Source organism: Cebus imitator, unplaced genomic scaffold (genome assembly GCF_001604975.1).
Source record: "Cebus imitator isolate Cc_AM_T3 unplaced genomic scaffold, Cebus_imitator-1.0 Scaffold289, whole genome shotgun sequence".
Lineage (NCBI taxonomy): Eukaryota > Metazoa > Chordata > Mammalia > Primates > Cebidae > Cebus > Cebus imitator.
Window position 1 is genome coordinate 2,178,909 of NW_016107604.1, and position 19,997 is coordinate 2,198,905.

The 19,997-nt window shown below is 38.4% G+C and overlaps 1 protein-coding gene and 1 long non-coding RNA gene across 4 annotated transcripts in view; both read left to right on the forward strand.

Moving 5' to 3' along the window:
- The window catches only part of LOC119467440, a 4,401-nt gene extending 3,578 nt beyond the window's left edge, over positions 1-823 (forward strand). Inside the window, exon 3 of the long non-coding RNA XR_005195975.1 lies at positions 811-823. This is a non-coding gene — a long non-coding RNA (uncharacterized LOC119467440). The remainder of the gene's footprint in view (positions 1-810) is intronic.
- Positions 1-19,997, forward strand: part of MAOB (monoamine oxidase B) — a 113,052-nt gene that overhangs the window by 73,494 nt on the left and 19,561 nt on the right. For all 3 annotated transcript variants that reach the window (XM_017502061.1, XM_017502062.2, XM_017502064.2), the window contains 5 exons: positions 6,043-6,147; positions 7,182-7,273; positions 12,072-12,213; positions 13,435-13,584; positions 15,507-15,666. In XM_017502061.1, the coding sequence (XP_017357550.1) occupies positions 6,043-6,147; positions 7,182-7,273; positions 12,072-12,213; positions 13,435-13,584; positions 15,507-15,666 (649 nt within the window). The remainder of the gene's footprint in view (positions 1-6,042; positions 6,148-7,181; positions 7,274-12,071; positions 12,214-13,434; positions 13,585-15,506; positions 15,667-19,997) is intronic.

Here is a 19,997-nt window from a genome sequence, read left to right on the forward strand (position 1 = left end):
TAGAAGGATGCTCAGAATGCTTTTGTTGGTCAGGGCTCCACATGCTGGTCATGGTCAGTTAGTTAACTCTGCCTTGATCCAAAAGCTGTCCTTCACCTTTTCCCAGGCCAAGCCCCATGTGTCAGAGTGAGCTCTCACTTTCTGAATCAATTGTCTTTATGTTTCCAGGAGCTACCATGGTTGTTGGAGCAGATCTGTGCAGTAACAGACAGACAGTAATTAACCACATCTGCTGGGCTCACATTCTGCTTCAAATCATCTGGTGGTGATTTCTGGCAGAACCAATGTGTTTGTGAAAGCAAGCAAACAAAAAGCCCTACATAATTAAATTGTTTGGCTGAATACTAATTTCTTCCACTCTATTTTTTTCTTAATGGATTTTCAAGCAAAAATATGCTGTTCTTCCAACTTATGATGTGGCTATTCAACTGCTTATGGTTTTATCTCTTTGTGATTCCCTTTACTTATGGGCAAAACACCACACTGATAGTCCAGAAAGATGAGCGTGTGCACCAGTAGTAGATGCACATTGCCCTCAATGTGCAGCTTGATTTGGTTCTTTGCTATTTGAGTTCTGTCCCACACCCACTTTGTACAAGTGCATCGTATTGAGGAGGCAGGGTTGGGCACTACTCTGCTGATAGGGATCTGCAGAGACCAGAGTGGGTCTGGGTTCAAGGGGAGACTTAAAAACAAGTAGAATAGATAGTTATAACATAAGGAACCAAAGTACAAGATAGTTTAAAAATCAGGACATTGTGTCTCAAATAAATGACGAGTTCAAGGTCACACAGCTGAGAAGATATCAAGCATGTACTGTGAACCTACTCTGTGCCAGTAGTCTCTGCCAGCAGGTCCTAGGCATACAAAGATTATAATTACAATAGTAGCAGCTGCAGTAATAACATTGATTGAGAACTTACAACATGCCAGCCACTGTTCAAAGTGACTTACATGTATGAACACACTTCATCTTTCTAACATGCCTCCAAGATAGTTACTATGATCACATTTCACTGGTGAGTTAATTGAAACACAGAGAGGTTAAGCAACTTAACAGAGCTAGTGAGTGACAGACTGTGACTCAACCCAGGGAGACTGGCTCCAGAGCCCATGCTCTTGCAGAGCAGGGCCCAATGAATGACATAGAATAGTACATGCATGAAACTGGTGCAGTGGAGTTAGTGGCAGATGAAAGAGAAACAAAAAGCTCTGGGACACTGAGAAGACCACCCAGCCCAACTATTTATAATAATCTGGGTATACTTTCTGGAAGTATAATCTGGGTATACTTTCTGGAAGAAGATGATGGAGTCAATAGATGTTGAATTACAAAGACTGCTCTCTGGGGCCTGGAAGATTACACAACTGTCTTACTCTGTGACAGTTAGCTTAGGAGAAGCAGAGCTAGAATGAGGATTGACTTTTTCTTTGTGAAGAATGATCCCTGGATCAATCCACAGGTTTCTGCTGAGCAAGTATTATATATTGAACTCTGATGGAGAAAGGATAAGTGGAGGTTTTCAGGTCAGCATGCAAGTTGTATGGAGCATGAATTATTTCTCAATAAAGCTGATTATAAAACAAAACCAGCATGCACTCAGCAGCCAGAAGTTGCTTCTAAATACCATTCTCTTGATAAAAGGAAAGGCTTCTTGGACAAATGACAGATTTAGGGCTTGGACAGAGAAAATAGATTAGTCTGGAGAATCCTCTAGTGCCAGAAATGAAAAAAAAAATGCTCAACAGACAAAAGGATGAAGGCATGTGAAAGGGACACAGGCGCTGACCTGGAGGAGTGCCCAGAAGTAGAATAAGCGACAAACAAGTAATATAGTATTAGGTTATAATACAAGGTATAAAATACATGTGTGTGTGTGTGTGTGTGTGTGTGTGTGTGTGTGTGTGTATATATATATATTCTTTTTTTTGAGACAGAGTCTTGCTCTGTTGCCCAGTGTGGAGTGCAGTGATATATATATGTTCACTGTTATAAATAAATGATTGAATAAGCGAATCAAAGGTGGGAAAGAGGAAAATCTTCCTTAGAAAATAATTCAAAAAATGTGTGGGGATTCTCCCTCTCTAGGAAGTGGAGGTTAGCTCCCACCATCCCCTCTTGAGGATGGTCCGAACTTAATGACTCTTTTCCAAAGAACAGAACATGGAAGATGGTGAATAGCAGCTCTACAGTGGAGAGACCTGACAGACACCACCTTAACCAAGGAATCAAGGTTAGCATCATCCGTGATAAGTCATATTGATATCACATGCCCTTTGAGGTGACACGATGACAAGAGCATTTGGTCTTTGTGGTAGTTTTCCCCAAAATTCATAGTCCCAATCTAAAAATGAAAAAAGTAACTTCAGACAGATCCAGATTGAGGGATATTCTACCAGATATCTGACCAGTATTCTTCAAACTTCTGGGGTTATGAAAAATGAGGGACGACTGAGAAACTATCACAGAGCATAGGAGACTAAGAAGACAGGACAACTAAGTGCAATGTGATGTCCTGGATGAGATCCTACAACAGAAAAAGGATATTTGGTGGATATGTGCATGAAATCCAAATAAAAGCTGAAGTTTAGTATATAGTGATGTACCCGTGTCAATCTCCTGGTCTTGGTAATCAATGTACCATGTAATGTAAGATGCTAACATTAGAGAAATCTAGATGAAAGGTATATGGGAACTTTCTGTACTATCTTTACAACTTTTTTTGTGAAACAACCATTACTTAAAATAGAAATTATATTTAAAACATAAAGCATAAAAGAAAGTCAGCAAGTGTCAGTATGCTGATCAACTAGAACTTCCATGCACTGCTGTTGGTAATGTAAAGCAGTGCAACACCTGTGGAAAACTATTAAACTTCAAAAGTTTCATAAAATGATTTGGGAAGGATTCCCTCTTTTTGGATTATTTGGAATAGTTTCAGAAGGAATGGTACCAGCTCTTCTTTGTATGTCTGGTAGACTTCGGCTGTGAACCCGTCTGGACCTGGGCTTTTTTTGGGTGGTAGGCTCTTAATTGCTGCCTCAACTTCAGACCTTGTTATTGGTCTATTCAGGGTTTCAACATGGATGAACCTGGAAGCCATCATTCTCAGCAAACTGACACAGGAGCAGAAAATCAAACACCGCATGTTCTCACTCATAGGCGGGTGTTGAACNGTGGCACATATACACCATGGAATATTATGCAGCCATCAAAAATGATGAGTTCGTGTCTTTTGTAGGGACATGGATAAACCTGCAAATCATCATTCTCAGCAAACTGACACAAAAGCAGAAAATCAAACACTGCATGTTCTCACTCATAGGCGGGTGTTGAACAATGAGAACACATGGACACAGGGAGGGGAGCACTACACACTGGGGTCTGTTGGGGGGAAATAGGGGAGGGACAGCGGAGGGTGGGGATGGCATGGGGAGAAATTCCAGATATAGGTGAGGGGGGGGAAGGCAGCAAATCACACTGCCACGTGTATACCTATGCAACAATCTTGCATGTTCTTCACATGTACCCCAAAACCTAAAATGCAATAAAAAAATAAGTTAAACCTACACCCACCATGTGACTCAGCCATTCCACTACTAGGCATTTAGCCAAGAAAAGAACAAACATATGTACATAAAAAGACCTGTACATGAATGTTCATAGCAGTTTGGTTCACAGTGGATCAAAACTAGAAATAGTTATTAACAGGCAAAACAAACCATGGAATATCCATACAATGGACTATTACTTAGCAATAAAAAGGGACAAATGGAAACTTGGACAAATCTCATAAATATCATGCTGAGTAAAAGATGCCAGATACAAAGGTGTACATATTGTATGAATCCATATAAAAATTTTTAAAACAGGCAAAAACAATCTATAGTGACAGAAAACAGAACAGTGGTTGCCCAGGGCCAGAAAGGGGACAGGGATTGTCTAGAAAGCAGAAAGAGGGAAGTTTCTGGAGTGATGGAAATGTTTTCTATCTTGATTGGAGTGGTAGTTACATAGGTGTATACATGTGTCGAAACTCCCCAAATTGCATGTTAAATTATTTAATGTGGGTACATTGTTGAGGAGATATTGGTCCAAGGAAACAAAATTTTAGTTAGATAGGAGAAATAAGTACAAGAGATCTATTGTACAACATAGTAACTATAGTTAAAAACAATGTATTGTACTCTTGAAAATTGCTAAGAGAATAGATTTTACGTGTTCTCACCTCGCAAAATGATAGGTATGTAAGGTAATGCATATGTTAATTAGCTTAATTTAGCCATTCCACATACATATTTCAAAATATTATGTTGTACATTATAAATATATGCAGTTTAAATGGCAGGTTAAAATTGAAAAAATAACTTTTAACTATAAAAAACAAAATATGGAAACTAAACTAAACTGAGTACATTGTATATAAATTACACCTCAAGAATGTTAATTAAGAAGTGTGACAGTTAATTTTATGTGTCAACTTGGCTATATATTTGGACAAGCATTATTCTAATGTTTCTGTCAAGCTATTTTTAAGATAAGGTTAACGTATAAATCAGTAGACTTTGAGCAAAGCAGATTACCTTCTGTAATGCAGATGGACCTCATCCAATTAGTTGAAGTCCTTAAGAGAAAAAGACTGATGTCTCCCAGGAAAAGAGGGAATTCTGCCAAAGGAATTCTGCCAGCAGACTCCCTTTGAAGTCAAACTGCAACTCTTCCCTGGGTCCGTGGCCTACCCTGCAGATTTTGGACTTGCCATCCCTCTCAATCGACATGAGCTAATTCCTTAAAATAAATCTGAATCCTTCTCTCTGTCTTTGTTTCTCTCTCTGTTTCTGTCTCTCTCTCCATCTATATCTATATCAACTCTCTATATCTATGTATCTGTGTATGTATGAATGTATCTATCTATCTATCTAACCATCTATCTATCTATCTCTTGTTGGTTCTGTTTCTCTAAGGAATCCTGGCTGAGAAGAAACGTAAGGCTGTATCTCAACCCTTCCCTGAGAATCTTATGGCCTTGTTGGAGAGAGAAGACCAACATGGCCACAGAATTAATACAAGAACAAATATGAAACCTCTTATTTCACAATTCTAGTTTCTCTGCCTACAGCATCAACACAAGGTGCTTCTTTGTTGAATAACTCAGAGTTTTGGGGAAGTTTTCATTGACTGTGGACCTTAAGTTATTCTGATTCGGTTGAAAGATGCTGTCAGAATGCACAGCCTGGCTTCTGAGTCAGGTTTTCAAATTGACTCAAAGTGTTTTTTTTTTTTTTTTTTTTTTTTTTTTTTTTTTTTTTTTTTTTTTTTTTTTTTTTTTTTTTTTTTTTTTGTATGTCTCTTAAGCACCATCAACAGGTTAATTCTCCCAGAGGTTATTAATTTTTAATCCTTGGAACAATGTGATCCCTTTACCTCTGTGTCAAGCTATCCCTGCAGGAAGAACCAGGTGGTATAAACATGTCTGGAAGTGAAGCTTCAAGTTGTCTAACCTTTCTGCTTTGACTTTGCTGATCTCTGGGAACTCCTGTGTTGACCTAGCACATCTGAGTCCTTGGGAAAGCTTTCTGGGCCCTGTTTTGTGGTTCGTCTAACAGATGGTTGCATTCTTGTGATTGGTTTTTCATCCGCTTCTAAGTTGTATCATGCTTATAGTTATAATTTTCTGACTCTCTAGGCACACAGAGGCTCCTGACTCTGAGATATTTGCAAGTATCATTGGCAAATAAGATTTCCTTAGTTTAACTTCATTTATATACTGGTATTTAAATTTTATATGGTAAGGGCTCCAATTTCAGAGATAAATCTCTTTACTGTGCTCGATGTGGTAGTGAACTTAACAGAGAATTTTGCTGGAAATCTCTATGCCAAAATCTTAGATGGGGTTCTAAGGACACAAGGAGCTAAAAACTTGAGTGTATATCACATATTGATAACTCACATGATTTTGCTTGCAGGCATTTACCAATTTAGCAGATTACCTACTTTTACATTGTAAATATTTCCCTTTAAAAATATCTTGTACCTCACAGGGCAAATCATACCCCTTCAGAGGGCCACTCCCACCTGTGTGGAATCCAATTACCTACTTAGATTATAACAACTTGTGGAGGACATTGGATGACATGGGGCGAGAGGTAAAACTTCTTTGACTGTATTTGTATTTTTTTGTGATAAGTTTAGTCCTTCAAAGAAAGAAAGTACAATATATCTCTAATGCCTAGCACATTGTGAGCATATGGTAACAGTTAGTAAAGATTTGTGAAATGAATGAATGAACTTTTTTCTAACCTCTACAAGAATAAGATGTCAAACAGATTGATATTTGTATACTAATGATGAGTGGGGAGAAGATTGGATGTCACTCAGCCTTCTTGGAATTATGTTTCAAATTTTGTAAATCTTGGGTACATAGCAAAATTAGACTTCTGGGTCTTTGATTCACCACGATGCCCAAACAAGTCATAAGTAAGCACACATAAAGCTTTTTTGTTTTTCTTTTAAGTTCCGGGATACATGTGCAGAACGTGCAGGTTTGTTACATAGGTATACATGTGCCATGGTGGTTTGCTGCACCTATCAACCCATCATCTAGGTTTTAAGCCCTGCATGCATTAGGTATTTGTCCTAATGCTCTCCCTCCCCTTGCCCCCACACCCCCGACAGGCCCCAGTTTGTGATGTCCTCCTCCCTGTGTCCATGTGTTCTCATTGTTCAACTCCCACTTATGAGTGAGAACATGTGGTGTTTGCTTTTCTTTTCCTGAACACACATAAAGCTTAACTGAAAATTCCATAGATATGATTTGCTGCAGCTCTGTGATCCTTGTTAAAGAGTTAAATTTATGAATGTTCTCTGGAAGTTAGTAACTTAGGAATCTGTATCTAGAAATAGCCCAGTTACAACATGCCTCTATTTATTGTGCAGGAAGTGTTATCATAAATTAAATATGGCTTGAGTGGTATGGATTTATAATAGGAAAGCTACATAGACAGCATTGATTATGCAGTAAAAGCAATATTGGGTGAATTTGGAAGACAACATTTTTCTTCTTGAAGTTAGTTTTTAATACTATTTGACTGCTTATTTAAAATGGAAAATTACAAAAATAAATAAAATAACATGGAAAATTACATCTGTCTTTCTCCTTTGAATCCTCATCTGAATGTAGATTCCCAGTGATGCCCCATGGAAGGCTCCCCATGCAGAAGAATGGGACCACATGACAATGAAGGAGCTGTTGGACAAGGTCTGCTGGACTAAGTAAGTCTTGCGATTAGGCACAGGCATTTATTGTGACCACCTTTCAGGTTTCTTTAGCAATACCATTCAACAAGTATGGGACAAGTAGCTGCTTTGTGTCTAAAACCACACCACCAGCCAAGTGGAATGCTGAAAAACATTGGAATTGGCTCTTACCCTAAACATATCTGTACATACAACTTATTTCTTTGGAATAGTTTTATATCACAAAGATGATATTACCCTACGAAGTCCTCAGAACAGACTAGAAGGTACCACCTTCTTTATCTAAAACAGCTTAAAGACCATCAGCTTAAAGCTCTCATTTGTCAAGTTGTTGATGTAGGACAATTTTTGTATTCCTCACTGGTGGTCAAATGTGAACATGGTTAGCCTGCACATTTGCATTGCAACACCTTATGTGATGTAGTGCAACCCTTCAAGGAGTTAAAGAAGAACCTCTAAAGCCTTTGTCTAAAAAGTTCCCAACTACAGGGGAAACGTGACTGGAGGACTGCTTCCCTTTAGTGAACAAACAGGTACGCATAAGTTAAGCATTAAATTCTTGTTGGCAGAACTGGAAACTGTAGAGAAATTGCGGAGGCAGTATAGACAGACCACATGGAGGGGTCACACTGCTCTTGGACAGCAGGGAAAATGGAAAGGATTCTGACGGTTCCAATTCAAACACACGGTAAATTTGTGGTAAACCATGTAAGAGAAATGGAAGCCAAATTCAAGGAGACTGTTCTGTCTTGCTAAAGAGCATTAGTTGAGAATATGTTTGGCTCTGGGGTTAATTTCTTCATTCTTAGGTACTCATTCACTGCCAACTATAAGTAAAAACAAGCTTTTAGAATATCTGAATCTAAAGAATGAAAATAATGAAAAGACATAAAATTTATATACTTTTCTATATAAAAATTCAGCTTCTTATAATTTAACTTTAAGAAAGTGAGACAAAAGAAGAGAGAGAGAGGCATAAAGGGAGAGAAGGAGAGAGGGAGAAAGAGTGAAAGAGACAGATTCAAAGCATTATTTTTAAAAGAGAGGATCTGAAAGCCCAATAATAGAAGATTGGCAAAATGAAGTATTAAACATTTTAAAAATGCAATACTTGAGGGTTTTAAAAAGTCGTGTTGTAGAGGAATATTTAGTGACTGAAGAAAATAGTAATATTAAACACACAGAAAAGCAGGTTGTTTTGGTATGGTGTATGATCTCATTTCTAAAAACAGCTATTTATTTATGCACTGCAAAAGCAATGGACATCCATCAAAATGTTTTTAACATTTAATATTACCATGCAAACATTTATTTTTAAAATGCTTAAAACCATTACATCATTAAAAATTATTTTTTAAACATCATATTTCATGGTACTAGAATATCCCATGGAAAATGAATGTATAATGCATTTGTTCATTATCATCGTGTTGAACACATTACCATTTCAGTTTTTTGTTATTATTATACAATACTCTATAATAAACATCTTTATGCCTCTCTTATGTCTTCAACCTTTGAAAGCAACCAATTCTGGAATAGTAAAATCCTTTTATGTCATGAAATCAATGCCTGTTCTAATCATATTCTTTTAAACATTTATCTAATGCTATTTAACACTTCTATGAGAATGTAGTTTGCAATATAATTTATTTTAATTGAAACAAAATTGTAGTATTTATTTTTAAATTATATGCTTTAGATTTTCAAAATATAAGTATATAATTATCTGTATTTGTCTTATAACTCCTGTTATGAAAAGCTTTTAGTAAATTCAGTTAGGTCTTTTCTCCCCAGAGAACTTTTAAGTTTCTTGACTATAAAATCAATTATATTTCTTTGGGATCACAGGGACCTGACATTTTCTATCATAGCCCTTGGCCTAGTCCTCCATTAGTGAATATTCTAAGTTGTCATTTGACAAAACAATGTATTCTGAGATGTTAGGAATATAAGAACACAAGACAATCTTCTAACTCTTCCCAAGCAAGATACACACAGTATTATTTCCTGTATTTAAATGAAGTAATCCCCAGAATATCCAACCTATTATTGTTTAAACTAAAGCAAAATCATACATTCCAACACTAATGTTGATTATTCTATCAGTTATTATTGTTTACAAAGTGCCCTTCACAAACATGAATTGTATTTTTAATGTGATCATAGCTATGTAAAAACATTTTTAAAAAAAATCCTATACTTAGAAAAAAATGCATCAAAATGGGACTAATAATTATCTTCTGGAGGGGCAGAAATATGGAATATATTCGTTCTCTTATCTTTTTATCTTATAAACTTTCCAAATTTTATATAATGTGCATGTATTTTTCATGTAGGAAAATACTATAACATTTATCTTTTAAAAAGTCAACAGGGCAAAAAATACGGAAATATTATTGCACTAGCTTCCTTGACCTTCCATCCTTCAAATATTGTTCTTATTTCTTTTCTTACTGAAGCTCCTGGAGTAAATTCAAATAAAGGATTAGGAATAGACTGGCCCTTCAGAATTACTTTTAGATTTCCCTTTATTTCAAACCAGAATTATTTCTTTCCCACCAAATTGGCAACAATAACAACTAGAATTGCAGCAATATTTTTGTTAAAAATTGGCTGTCCAATGGGCCAATGTTAAATTTTAGTTATTTATTACTCCCTTTACTGTATGCCCCTAAATTCACCTATAAAATAAGGAACAAAAGAAATAGGATTTTAGGAAGCAGGAAATAAAATACTACTTTGAAGTAGTATTTTAAATAGACATCTGGATATTTGTTTTAGTTAGATATTACAAATTGCTTCTGCAAGGAAGGCATGAATTAGCAATTTTCATTCATTCAATTATCATGAGAAATCTTACAAAGCTAACTGTAAGTCACTTTAATGTATATATGACACCATCTCACAGGCTGTAATAATGGAGACTGTAATAGATGGGCTGTCAGGTTGTTATGGCTGCAAATAATGTCAATAACTGGTATGTGTGTTAGGCATGATTCTACAAATTTCTAGGGTCAAGATACAGTAAAGTAGAGAGATGCCCCTTGGTGAGTATTTGCACTTCCAAGGTTGTCAGTTGACTAATTAGAAAACATTTTGTGGTATTAAAAGCATGAGTTTTGAGTCAAATATGATCTGGTTTGGAGTTGCGCCATTATGTATTCCTAAACTGTCCAAGACTCACTTTTCTAGCATATGAACTGTGGGAAAATAATAGATATTTGATAGTGTTGTTGCAACAATTTAACAAGGTAATAATTTGAAAGACAATGGAGTGCAGAAAGAGTTCAATAAATGGAAGACAATATCATTTATTCCACCCATTGTCACCATTACCAGGTGGAAAATTCTGCCTCAGACATAACCAGATTAACAATATGTAAACTTCACATCAAAGTCAAAAGGGGATTGGACCTTATTAAAGATATCCCAGAGTGCACAGTACTACTGGTGAATTTTAGGGTGTGCTCCCTATAATGGAATCCTCGAAATTGCATGAGATTGTTTGCTTTCTGTTGTGCTTCCTGATAGGTGATAACCTGTTATCATTTACCTGCCAATGCTAAGCAAAAGCTTACCCATTTATGCTGTACTAATTGCTGGTCCCCTCATCCATTATTTGAGCTTGTCTTCTGTTAGGCAGTAAAATAACTGAATAGATAACTGTGACTAATTTTGTGTTTGGTACAGCATATAGCATAACCTTCGCACGTGATCGATGTTTAAAAAATAATGTTTAACTGATATTTCTCATCATTCATTCATTCATTTAATCATGCAACAAGTAATTATTGAGTGCTTACAAAGTTCCAGGCACTATTTTATTAAAGGGGACACTATGGTGAATGAGAAACATAAAGTCCTTGTTCTCATAGGTTGATATTCTAGTGGGGGGAGGCAGCAATTCAAAAAACCCATAATCAAACAATTTTAGACAGTGAAAAGAGTTCTAAAGATACTATACAGTAGCAAAATGATAAAGAATGTCAGGGTGCTGGGAATATGGAAGCCAGTGGTCATTTTCATAGGCAAACAAGAACGTGGCTTTCTAAGGAAACATTAGAATGGAAAGAAGTGGGTACAAGATCAGGCAGAAAAGGTAGGCATGGGCTAGATCACTTAGGGCTCTGGAAACCCTGGTGTAAGATCTGAATCTTATTTTGGTTTTAACAGGATACCACTGGAGGTTTTTTAAGCCAGAAAATGACATGATTTGATTTACACTTCAGAGACAGCACCATAATAGGGAGGGAGGGAAAAGCCACTGGCTTTGATTGTGATGAATAGATACCAAATGAGGATGAATGGAGGCAGAGAGGCCGGTCTGGAGGAAGTAATTGCAACACTCCTGGAAAGAGGTGGATGCTAAATTTGTGGTAAAGGTGGAGTGATGTGGTGGGAGATAATGGGATTTCCTGATGAATTGGATAGGGGAAGGTTGATGGAAAGAGAGAAATAATGTTTGCTTTCTAGAGTGTTGGCTTTAGTCGTTGAGGAAATGGTGGTGCTTTTTACTGAGATGGGAATCACTGGAAGAGCAGCAGGTATGTAGCGAGAAATCATGAAAGCACAGAATCTGGAATAGAAGCTGGTTCTGAGTAAGGTGCTTTGTTTAGATGGAAAATAATCTGACATTTCAAAAACCTCTGATGTCGTTTTTTGTAATATTAGATTTTAGCGACAATTTTTTGACCTTACCACATTGTCCTAAACTTAACCAAGAAAATATATTATTACCCAAATAATTTTTAGATAATTAAGAAGCTGCTCTCCTGCATTTGCCAATTTCTTCTTGTTTCTTCCTGTGCAGATCTGCAAAGCAGCTTGCCACTCTCTTTGTGAACTTGTGTGTCACTGTAGAGACCCATGAGGTCTCTGCTCTCTGGTTCCTGTGGTATGTGAAGCAATGTGGAGGCATAACCAGAATCATGTCGACAACCAATGGAGGACAGGTACCCATCCATTCCCCCACTGTCCCGATGGAAAAACACTGCTACTAAAATGAAAGATCAGCACCCTACTTCAATCATGAACTGCTGAAGTGGGAAACAAACTTGTGGCTTTTAGAGCATTGCCATGGCAGCTTAAAGTGGTTCTTGTAAGGCACAGTCTGTTGTCAGGTACCCACTTTGAGAACCCAGTGTACAACGTAATTGTAAAACTAGGCTTATCTCTCTTTATGCACTGTTGCCATTTTCCGTCTAGATATACATTCAATTATTATTTGGCAAGTTTGTAGGAGACCATCTGAAGTAAGCTTAGCTTGAGCACTTTTTGGAGGGTTTCTAAAGGAAAGTCAGAAATGCATTTTCAATTTAAAATACACACTACGCATGGAATTCATTCATTCAATGCTCATTTCTTGAGTCCTGGCACTATATAAGGCACTGTGCTAGGCACAGTAGGAACAGATTAGAGTTCTTAGGTAATCTGCTTGGTTGTCATGTTCCTTTCTTCTCTCTCTCCCTCTTCTTCTTCTTTCTCTTCTCCTCCTCCCCCTCCTCTTTCTCCTCCTTCTTTTCTCCTTCTCCTTCTTCTCTGACCTTAGCTGAACTGAAATTGCAGAGGTGGTAGTCAGGTCAACTGTGTGCATAGCCAGGTAGAACTTTGGAAGTTTTAGCAAGGCTCAGGGCAAATGCATACAGTGAGGTGAAACGACTTCAGTGACTACAGAGGCAGCAGGCACCTGACCCAGGATAAGATGGGCAGCCAGCCACAGGGAGTAGGCTGGCCTGGGGGAAGGGAACATGGTGGGAGGCAGGGAAGTTCTGCACTTGAGCCACAAAGCAAGGAGGCTTAGGCCTGTGCAGGCACGCTAGGGCAGAGCTTTAGATCCAGCTTCACCAGGACCAGCTCCCAACAAAAGACTACAGATAGGACAGACAGCAGGGATGGTGACCAGAAAAGTGGAACACAAGGGTCACTCTGAAGATATCCAGCTAAGGTTGGAGCCTAGGAATCTACAAGAGCGTAGCTTGTAAAGTAACTTAGAAATCCTGTAATTTTGTCCAAAGACAGCAATTCCTAGTTAGAAAACAATGGTGGCAGACACTAGTCACAGCAGCAAAATGAAATGTTATACATCTCAGAGTAAAGATAGGTGAGGACAATTAGCAATGTAGAAGTTTATGCCCATTCCTGCATTTCTTATCCACCTCCTTTTCTCTTTCCAGGAGAGGAAATTTGTGGGCGGATCTGGTCAAGTGACTGAGCGGATAATGGACCTCCTTGGGGACCGAGTGAAGCTGGAGAGGCCTGTGATCTACATTGACCAGACAGGAGAATATGTGCTTGTGGAGACCCTAAACCATGAGATGTATGAGGTACCTGTGATATCGTGAAATATAGATTTGATCTTCATCCCAGTTTCCTGGCATACAACTTTAAAAATTCTTAGAATCTCCAAAGTGATGTACTGTGATGCCAATGATTGATGTAGCTTTCAGGAGGGGCTGGTCACAGGAAAGACCATGGCAGGATTAGAGGGTTGGGACTTTCAATCCCACCCCCAGACTCCAGCGAAGGAATGAGGCAAGGGGTTGAAGGTTGAATCAATCACCAGTAGTCAATGATTTAATCAAACATACCTACATAATGAAGCCTCCATAGAAACCCAAAAGGACCTCGTTCTGGGAGCTTCTGGATATCTGCACAATTTGAGGTTCCTTGAGAATGGCATGCCTGGGGAGGGCATGGACATTCCTTGCCCCTTCTCACATCCCTTGTCCTATGGACCTCTTCATCTGTATCTTTTGCAATATATCTTTTTTTATAATACAACAATAAACATGTTTCCCTGAGTTCTGTGAGCTGCTGTAGCAAATTAATCAAACTCAAGGAAGGGGTGTAGGAACATCGGCTTGAAGCAGATTGATCAGAAGATCTGGAAGCTATACTTGTGACTGACATCTGAAGGTGGGTGACTGTCTTGGAGACTGAGCCCTCAACATGTAGGATCAGAAGCTGTCTCCAGGTAGATACTGTCAGAATTGAATTACAGTCAGAGGACACACAGCTGGCGTCTGCTGTAGAATTGCTTTCTGGCTTCGTGTGTGGGGAAAACCCACCCCACATTTGGTCACAGAAGTCTTCTGTGGTGGTCATTGTTGACTGAGAGAATGGAAAAAGCACTTTGGTATGATTTTTTTTCCACTCAGAGTAACCAAGACACTTAAACAAGTGGGAAGAGGCCACAGGCTCATAGATAATCAAAGTTCAAATGAAGTCGAGAATACTGCACATTTCACAGTCTTTTTTCCAAAAGTGAAAAAGCTACTTCTAACTGAAAAAAAGGAAAAGAGAACCAGAACATTTGGGGTGGGGGAAGATTTATAAAAGCATATAAATGTATTCTAATGTAGATGACAGGGTGATGGATGCAGCCAACCACCGTGGGACGTGTATACCTACGTAACAAACCTGCATGTTCTGCACATGTACCCCAGAACTTAAAGTACAATTAAAAAACATATAAAGGTATTGTCAATCCTCTGTATTTTGCTTTTATGTAATTAGAAAAACACAGAAAGTATTTATTTCATAAATATCAAGCACATCCTATGTGCCTGACATTATTCTAGGAGTCAGGAACATAACCCTGAACAAAACAGATACAATTCTCTGCCCACATACAATTCTTGTTCTAGTGAAGGAGAAAGATCATTATGAAACATATAATTAAAATATAAAGTATGTCAGATAGTGATAATTAGTGTGGAAAAAATCAAGCAGGGAGATGGGGAGAGGGCATACCAGAAAGTGGGATGGGAGAATGGTTATGCAAATTTAAATAAGGTTATCAGGGAAGGCCTCACTGAGGTGGTATCTGATAGAGAATTGGAGAAGACGAGGGATTGAGCCATGTGGCTCCCTGGGAGGAAATGGAACAGCCAGTGCCAAGGCCCTGAGGCGGGAGTAAGCCTGATGTGGCCAAGGAACAGCAAGGTGATCAAAATGGCAGAAGTAAGAGTGAGGGCAAAAGTAACAGGAGGTGAGATCAGTGATATAACAGGTCCATTTCATGTGTGGCCCTGGTGATGATGGTGAGAACCTTGGCTCTGACTCTAAGTGAAATGGGAAGTTGTTGGAGGTTTTGTACTAAGGAACAATTAGGGCTACTTTAGGTTTCAACAAAATCCTTCTCACTTCTTTAAGAGACAGAAAAAAGGGTAGATAGAATGAGAATCATTGGGAAAAAACAACAGCAACAGGGCAACAATGTTTAACCACGTTGCTTTTCTTTCAGGCTAAATATGTGATCAGTGCTGTTCCTCCTGTTCTGGACATGAAGATTCACTTCAATCCCCCTCTGCCAATGATGAGAAACCAGATGATCACTCGTGTACCTTTGGGTTCAGTCATCAAGTGTATAGTTTATTATAAAGAGCCTTTCTGGAGGAAAAAGGGTGAGTACTTTCCTTACATTAAAATCTTTAGAAGAAGGTCCAAGAAACTTGTTGCTAAGAGGTGCATTTAAAAAAATGTCGATTTTTATTTTAGATTCAGGGGTATATGGATATGTTGCATGGTGCTGAGCTTTGGGATATGAATGACCTTATCATTCAGGTAGTGAACATCATAGTATCCAATAGGTGGGTTTTCAGCTCTTGCCTCACTCTTTACCTCCCCCTCTAGTAGTCCTCAGTGTCTATTATTCCCATCTTTATATTCATACTTACCCCATGCTTAGCTCCCACGTATAAGTGGGAACATGCAGTATTTGGTTTTCTGTTTCTGCACTGATTCGCTTAGGATAATGGCCTCCAGCTGCTTCCATGTTGCTGCAAAGGACATGATTTAGTTATTTTTTATGGCTGCAGAGTATTCCATGGTATATACATGCAACATTTTCTTTCTTTCTTTTTTTGTTAATGCGGAGTCTCACTTTGTTGCTCAGGCTGGAATGCAGTGGCGCTATCTTGGCTCACTGCAACCTCCACCTCCCAGGTACAAGCAATTCTCCTGCCTCAGCCTCCAGAGTAGCTGGGACTACAGGCATGTGCCACCACGCCCAGCTAATTATTTTTGTATTTTTAGTAGAGACGGGGTTTCACCATGTTGGCCAGGATGGTCTCTATCTCTTGACCTCGTGATCCGCCTGCCTCAGCCTCCCAAAGTGTTGGGATTACAGGTGTGAGCCATCGCGCCCCACCCACATTTTCTTTATCTAATCCACCATGGATGGGCACCTACATTGATTCCACATGTTTGCTATTGTGAGTAGTGCTGTGATCAACATATGACTACATGTGCCTTTTTGGGAGAACGATTTATATTCCTTTGGGTATATACCTAGTAATGAGATTGCTGGGTCTCATGATAGTTCTATTTTTAGCTCTTTGCAAAAACTCCAAACTACTTTCCATAGTGGCTGAACTAATTTACATTCCCAACAACAGTGCCTAAGTGCTCCTTTTTCTCCAACGTCTCTTCTTTTTTGACTTTTTAATAATAGCCATTCTGACTGGTGTGAGATGGTATTTCATCATGGTTTTGATTGGCATTTATCTGATGATTAGTGACATAGAGCTCTTTTTCATATGCTTTTTGGCCATTTTTATGTCTTCTTTTGAGAAGTGTCTGTTCAGGCATTTTGCCTACTTTTTAATGGGATTATTTGGTTTTTGCCTGTAGAATTAAATTCCTTGTAGATTCTGGATATTAGACCTTTGTCAGATGCATAATTTGCAAATATTTTCTCCCATGTTGTAGGCAGTGTGTTTACTTTCATGATAGTTTCTTTTGCTGTGTAGAGCTCTTTAGTTTAATTAGATCCCATTTGGCAATTTTTGTTTGTTGCGATTGCATTTGAGGACTTAAAGGCATGTGTTTGCATGTAACTGTTTTGTTACGATGCTGGACATAAAATGTTAATCCAGGTTTTAAGCACAATTCTTTCAAATAAAGTGTATTGGCACAAACTCATGGAATTAACTTCCCTTAGAATATAACCAATTCTTTGTAAATCAATAAAAAGTTTAATCCTCCCACAAAATCTTGTGAAAAGAGGTGAGTAACCTTTTCTGATTCAGTGTTTTAAAGTATGGGTTTATAAAGCCATTCACAATGGTTGGGATTCTGAAAGTTCTTGGCTCTCTCTCACTAGTGTCGATTCTACCATATTCAATTCAATTCATTTATTCATTTGCACATATTCAACAAGTGTACTACTCAACTGGGTAGAACATTGCAGGGATGCTCACTAAAGTGCTAGATTCTACAATGATGGGAATGTTCTAGAGCTGCTTTAATATACTAGTTACTAGCCACATGTGGGTACTGAACACTTGAAATGTGGCTAGTGAGACTTAGGAATAAGATTTTAAATTTTTATTTAATTTTAATCGCTTTAAATATAAATGCAAATAGCTACATGCAGACAGCACAATGCTAGAGTCTTGTCATATTTGCTCTTATAGCATCCACTTTTCTTCCAAGTGGAGACCATGTAAGAAGAGTCAGTACCTAGGACTGAGGGTGAACGGCAGGATGTACTTCAAGGAGGAGCAAGACTGCAGAAAGAAGTTTAGAGGCAAATGGGGAAAATGCCACAATTTTGCTTTAGGGTGCTTCTTCCTGTATGCTGCTCTTTTTCAGCTGCATCACAGGCTCCTCATTCTCCACCTTGCGGGTAATCACATTTAGGACTACTATTGGATTGGTGCATCAGTTGAGCAAATAATCTACTCTTTGCAAAGTCCAGTGCAGTGACCCATCACAAAGGGCCCTGTCATTTTAGTCTTTGAATCTAATGGCAGTAACACACTGGTGCTGAGTTACTTCCTCTTGTGACCCAGGTCACCCATTTTAAATGGCTGGCTGGTAGCAAGTAAATAAGGTTTAGGACAAGGAATACAGTCTTCTCTTAATGAGTGTGAGTGCCTTTATTTATGGAGAGAAACCAACTTTCCATTCATGCCTGCAAATCTTTATCTTAGGCCTGCTATGTGCCAGGCAAGTTGTTAAGCGTCAGTATTAGAAAGAAAACCCAGGTTCTCTACCTTCAGGATCTGACTTGGTCCTTGTTGGTAATGAGCCTTGAGTAAGACTTTTAAAAATGACTGTGGGCAGGCCAAAGTGGTTCACACCTGTCGTACCAGAAGTCAGGAGGCTGAGACTGGAGGATTGCTTGAGCCCAGGAAGCGAAGGATACAGTGAATGAGCTATGATTGTACCACTGTACTCCAGCCTGGGCAACAGTGTGAGACTCCATCTCGATCTCAAAAAAATAAAGTAAAATAAGATAAAAGATTGTAGACATGAGATAGCCTCACCAAAGCATTTGAGATTTCTTTTGAGAAACAACTTTAATGTAGTTCTTCAACTGATCACCTGTTGTATGCCAGTCACTGTGCTAGGCATTGAGAATTCAAAGGCACTTTTCCTTGCCCAGAAAATCCAGATTCAGGAGGAAGACAGTCATGCAAACTGGTAATTGCACAACAATGTATTGAGTTCTAGGCTGTTATCGAAACACCAAGCAGGGCTCCAGACTCATATCCAATATGATTCCTGTTACACTGATAGGTGATTCAATGACACTTACTTGAAAACTTTTGTAATGAAATCTGAAGAAGTTCACTCTTATAACAGGATCTTTGCTTTGCATCAGACTATCAATGTCACTGCCAACGACACTGTAATTAACGAGTATCATACAAGTTCAGTCAATATGAGGTAACAAGATAGAAGGGTATGAATTATGCAGCCACAACAATCCAGCACAGTGACTAGCACATATCAGGCACGCAGTCAGCAATCACAAAAGAGTTTTGTTTTTTTTTTTTTTTGTTNTTTTTTTTTTTTTGTTGCTTTGTTTTGTTTTACAGTGTGGCTTGGGTTATTAAAGAGAAAGTAACATTTTGTATTTTGATACAGACAGCTGTAGCCAGCTCTTAACTGCTTCTCCCCTCCACACCCCCCACCCAATCCCAGCGTCATGCTAAACCCTGCTTTTATTTTTAATTGTAGATATTTAAGGTGTACGCCATAATGTTTTGACACATATGTACGTAGTGAAATCATTTGTGGTCAAACAAATTAACACATCCATTTCCTCACATGGTTACCTCCTCTGTGTAGTTAAGAGCACCTGATGGCTTTTAGATTGATTATCCCAAGAAATGCTTCCCAGTCTCTTTGTGTGTAACATCATTGTGAACTTTCAAGGACGAGTCGTCTCCTTTTCTTTGTTGGCCTTCCACCGAGATATCCTAAGTCTAACCATCCTCACCGTCAGCACCCCACCCTACATGGGATGCATAAGCCCTTCATTCTAGCCCACTTCTGTGGAAAGGGTAGGCTGTTAGCAATGCATTGAATTCTTGTGGTCTCCTTGCTTTTGTTCATCTATGAACCATTTCTACTTTCCCTTAAATATTTACATCTAATTTATATCAATTTCTGTTTTCAATGACAGGAGCAGTACCTGTTTTTCTAAATTACAGAAGTAAATCTAATGATCATAAAACTTTCGAAAAATAAAAGTGTGTGAAAAATATTTCTCTTCTATTGTTCCTCCGCCTATAAAGCCACGGTTAAAAACTTAGATTGTTTATCCTTAAAGATTTGCTGTTTACATAGGTAATACAAGCTGAACACCCCTAATCTGAAAACTCAAAATTCAAAATGCTCCAAATTCTGAAACTGTTCAAGCACCAACATGATGCCTCAAGTTGAAAATTCCATACCTGAGCTCATGTGACAGGTCACAGTCACAACTTTGTTTCATGTACAA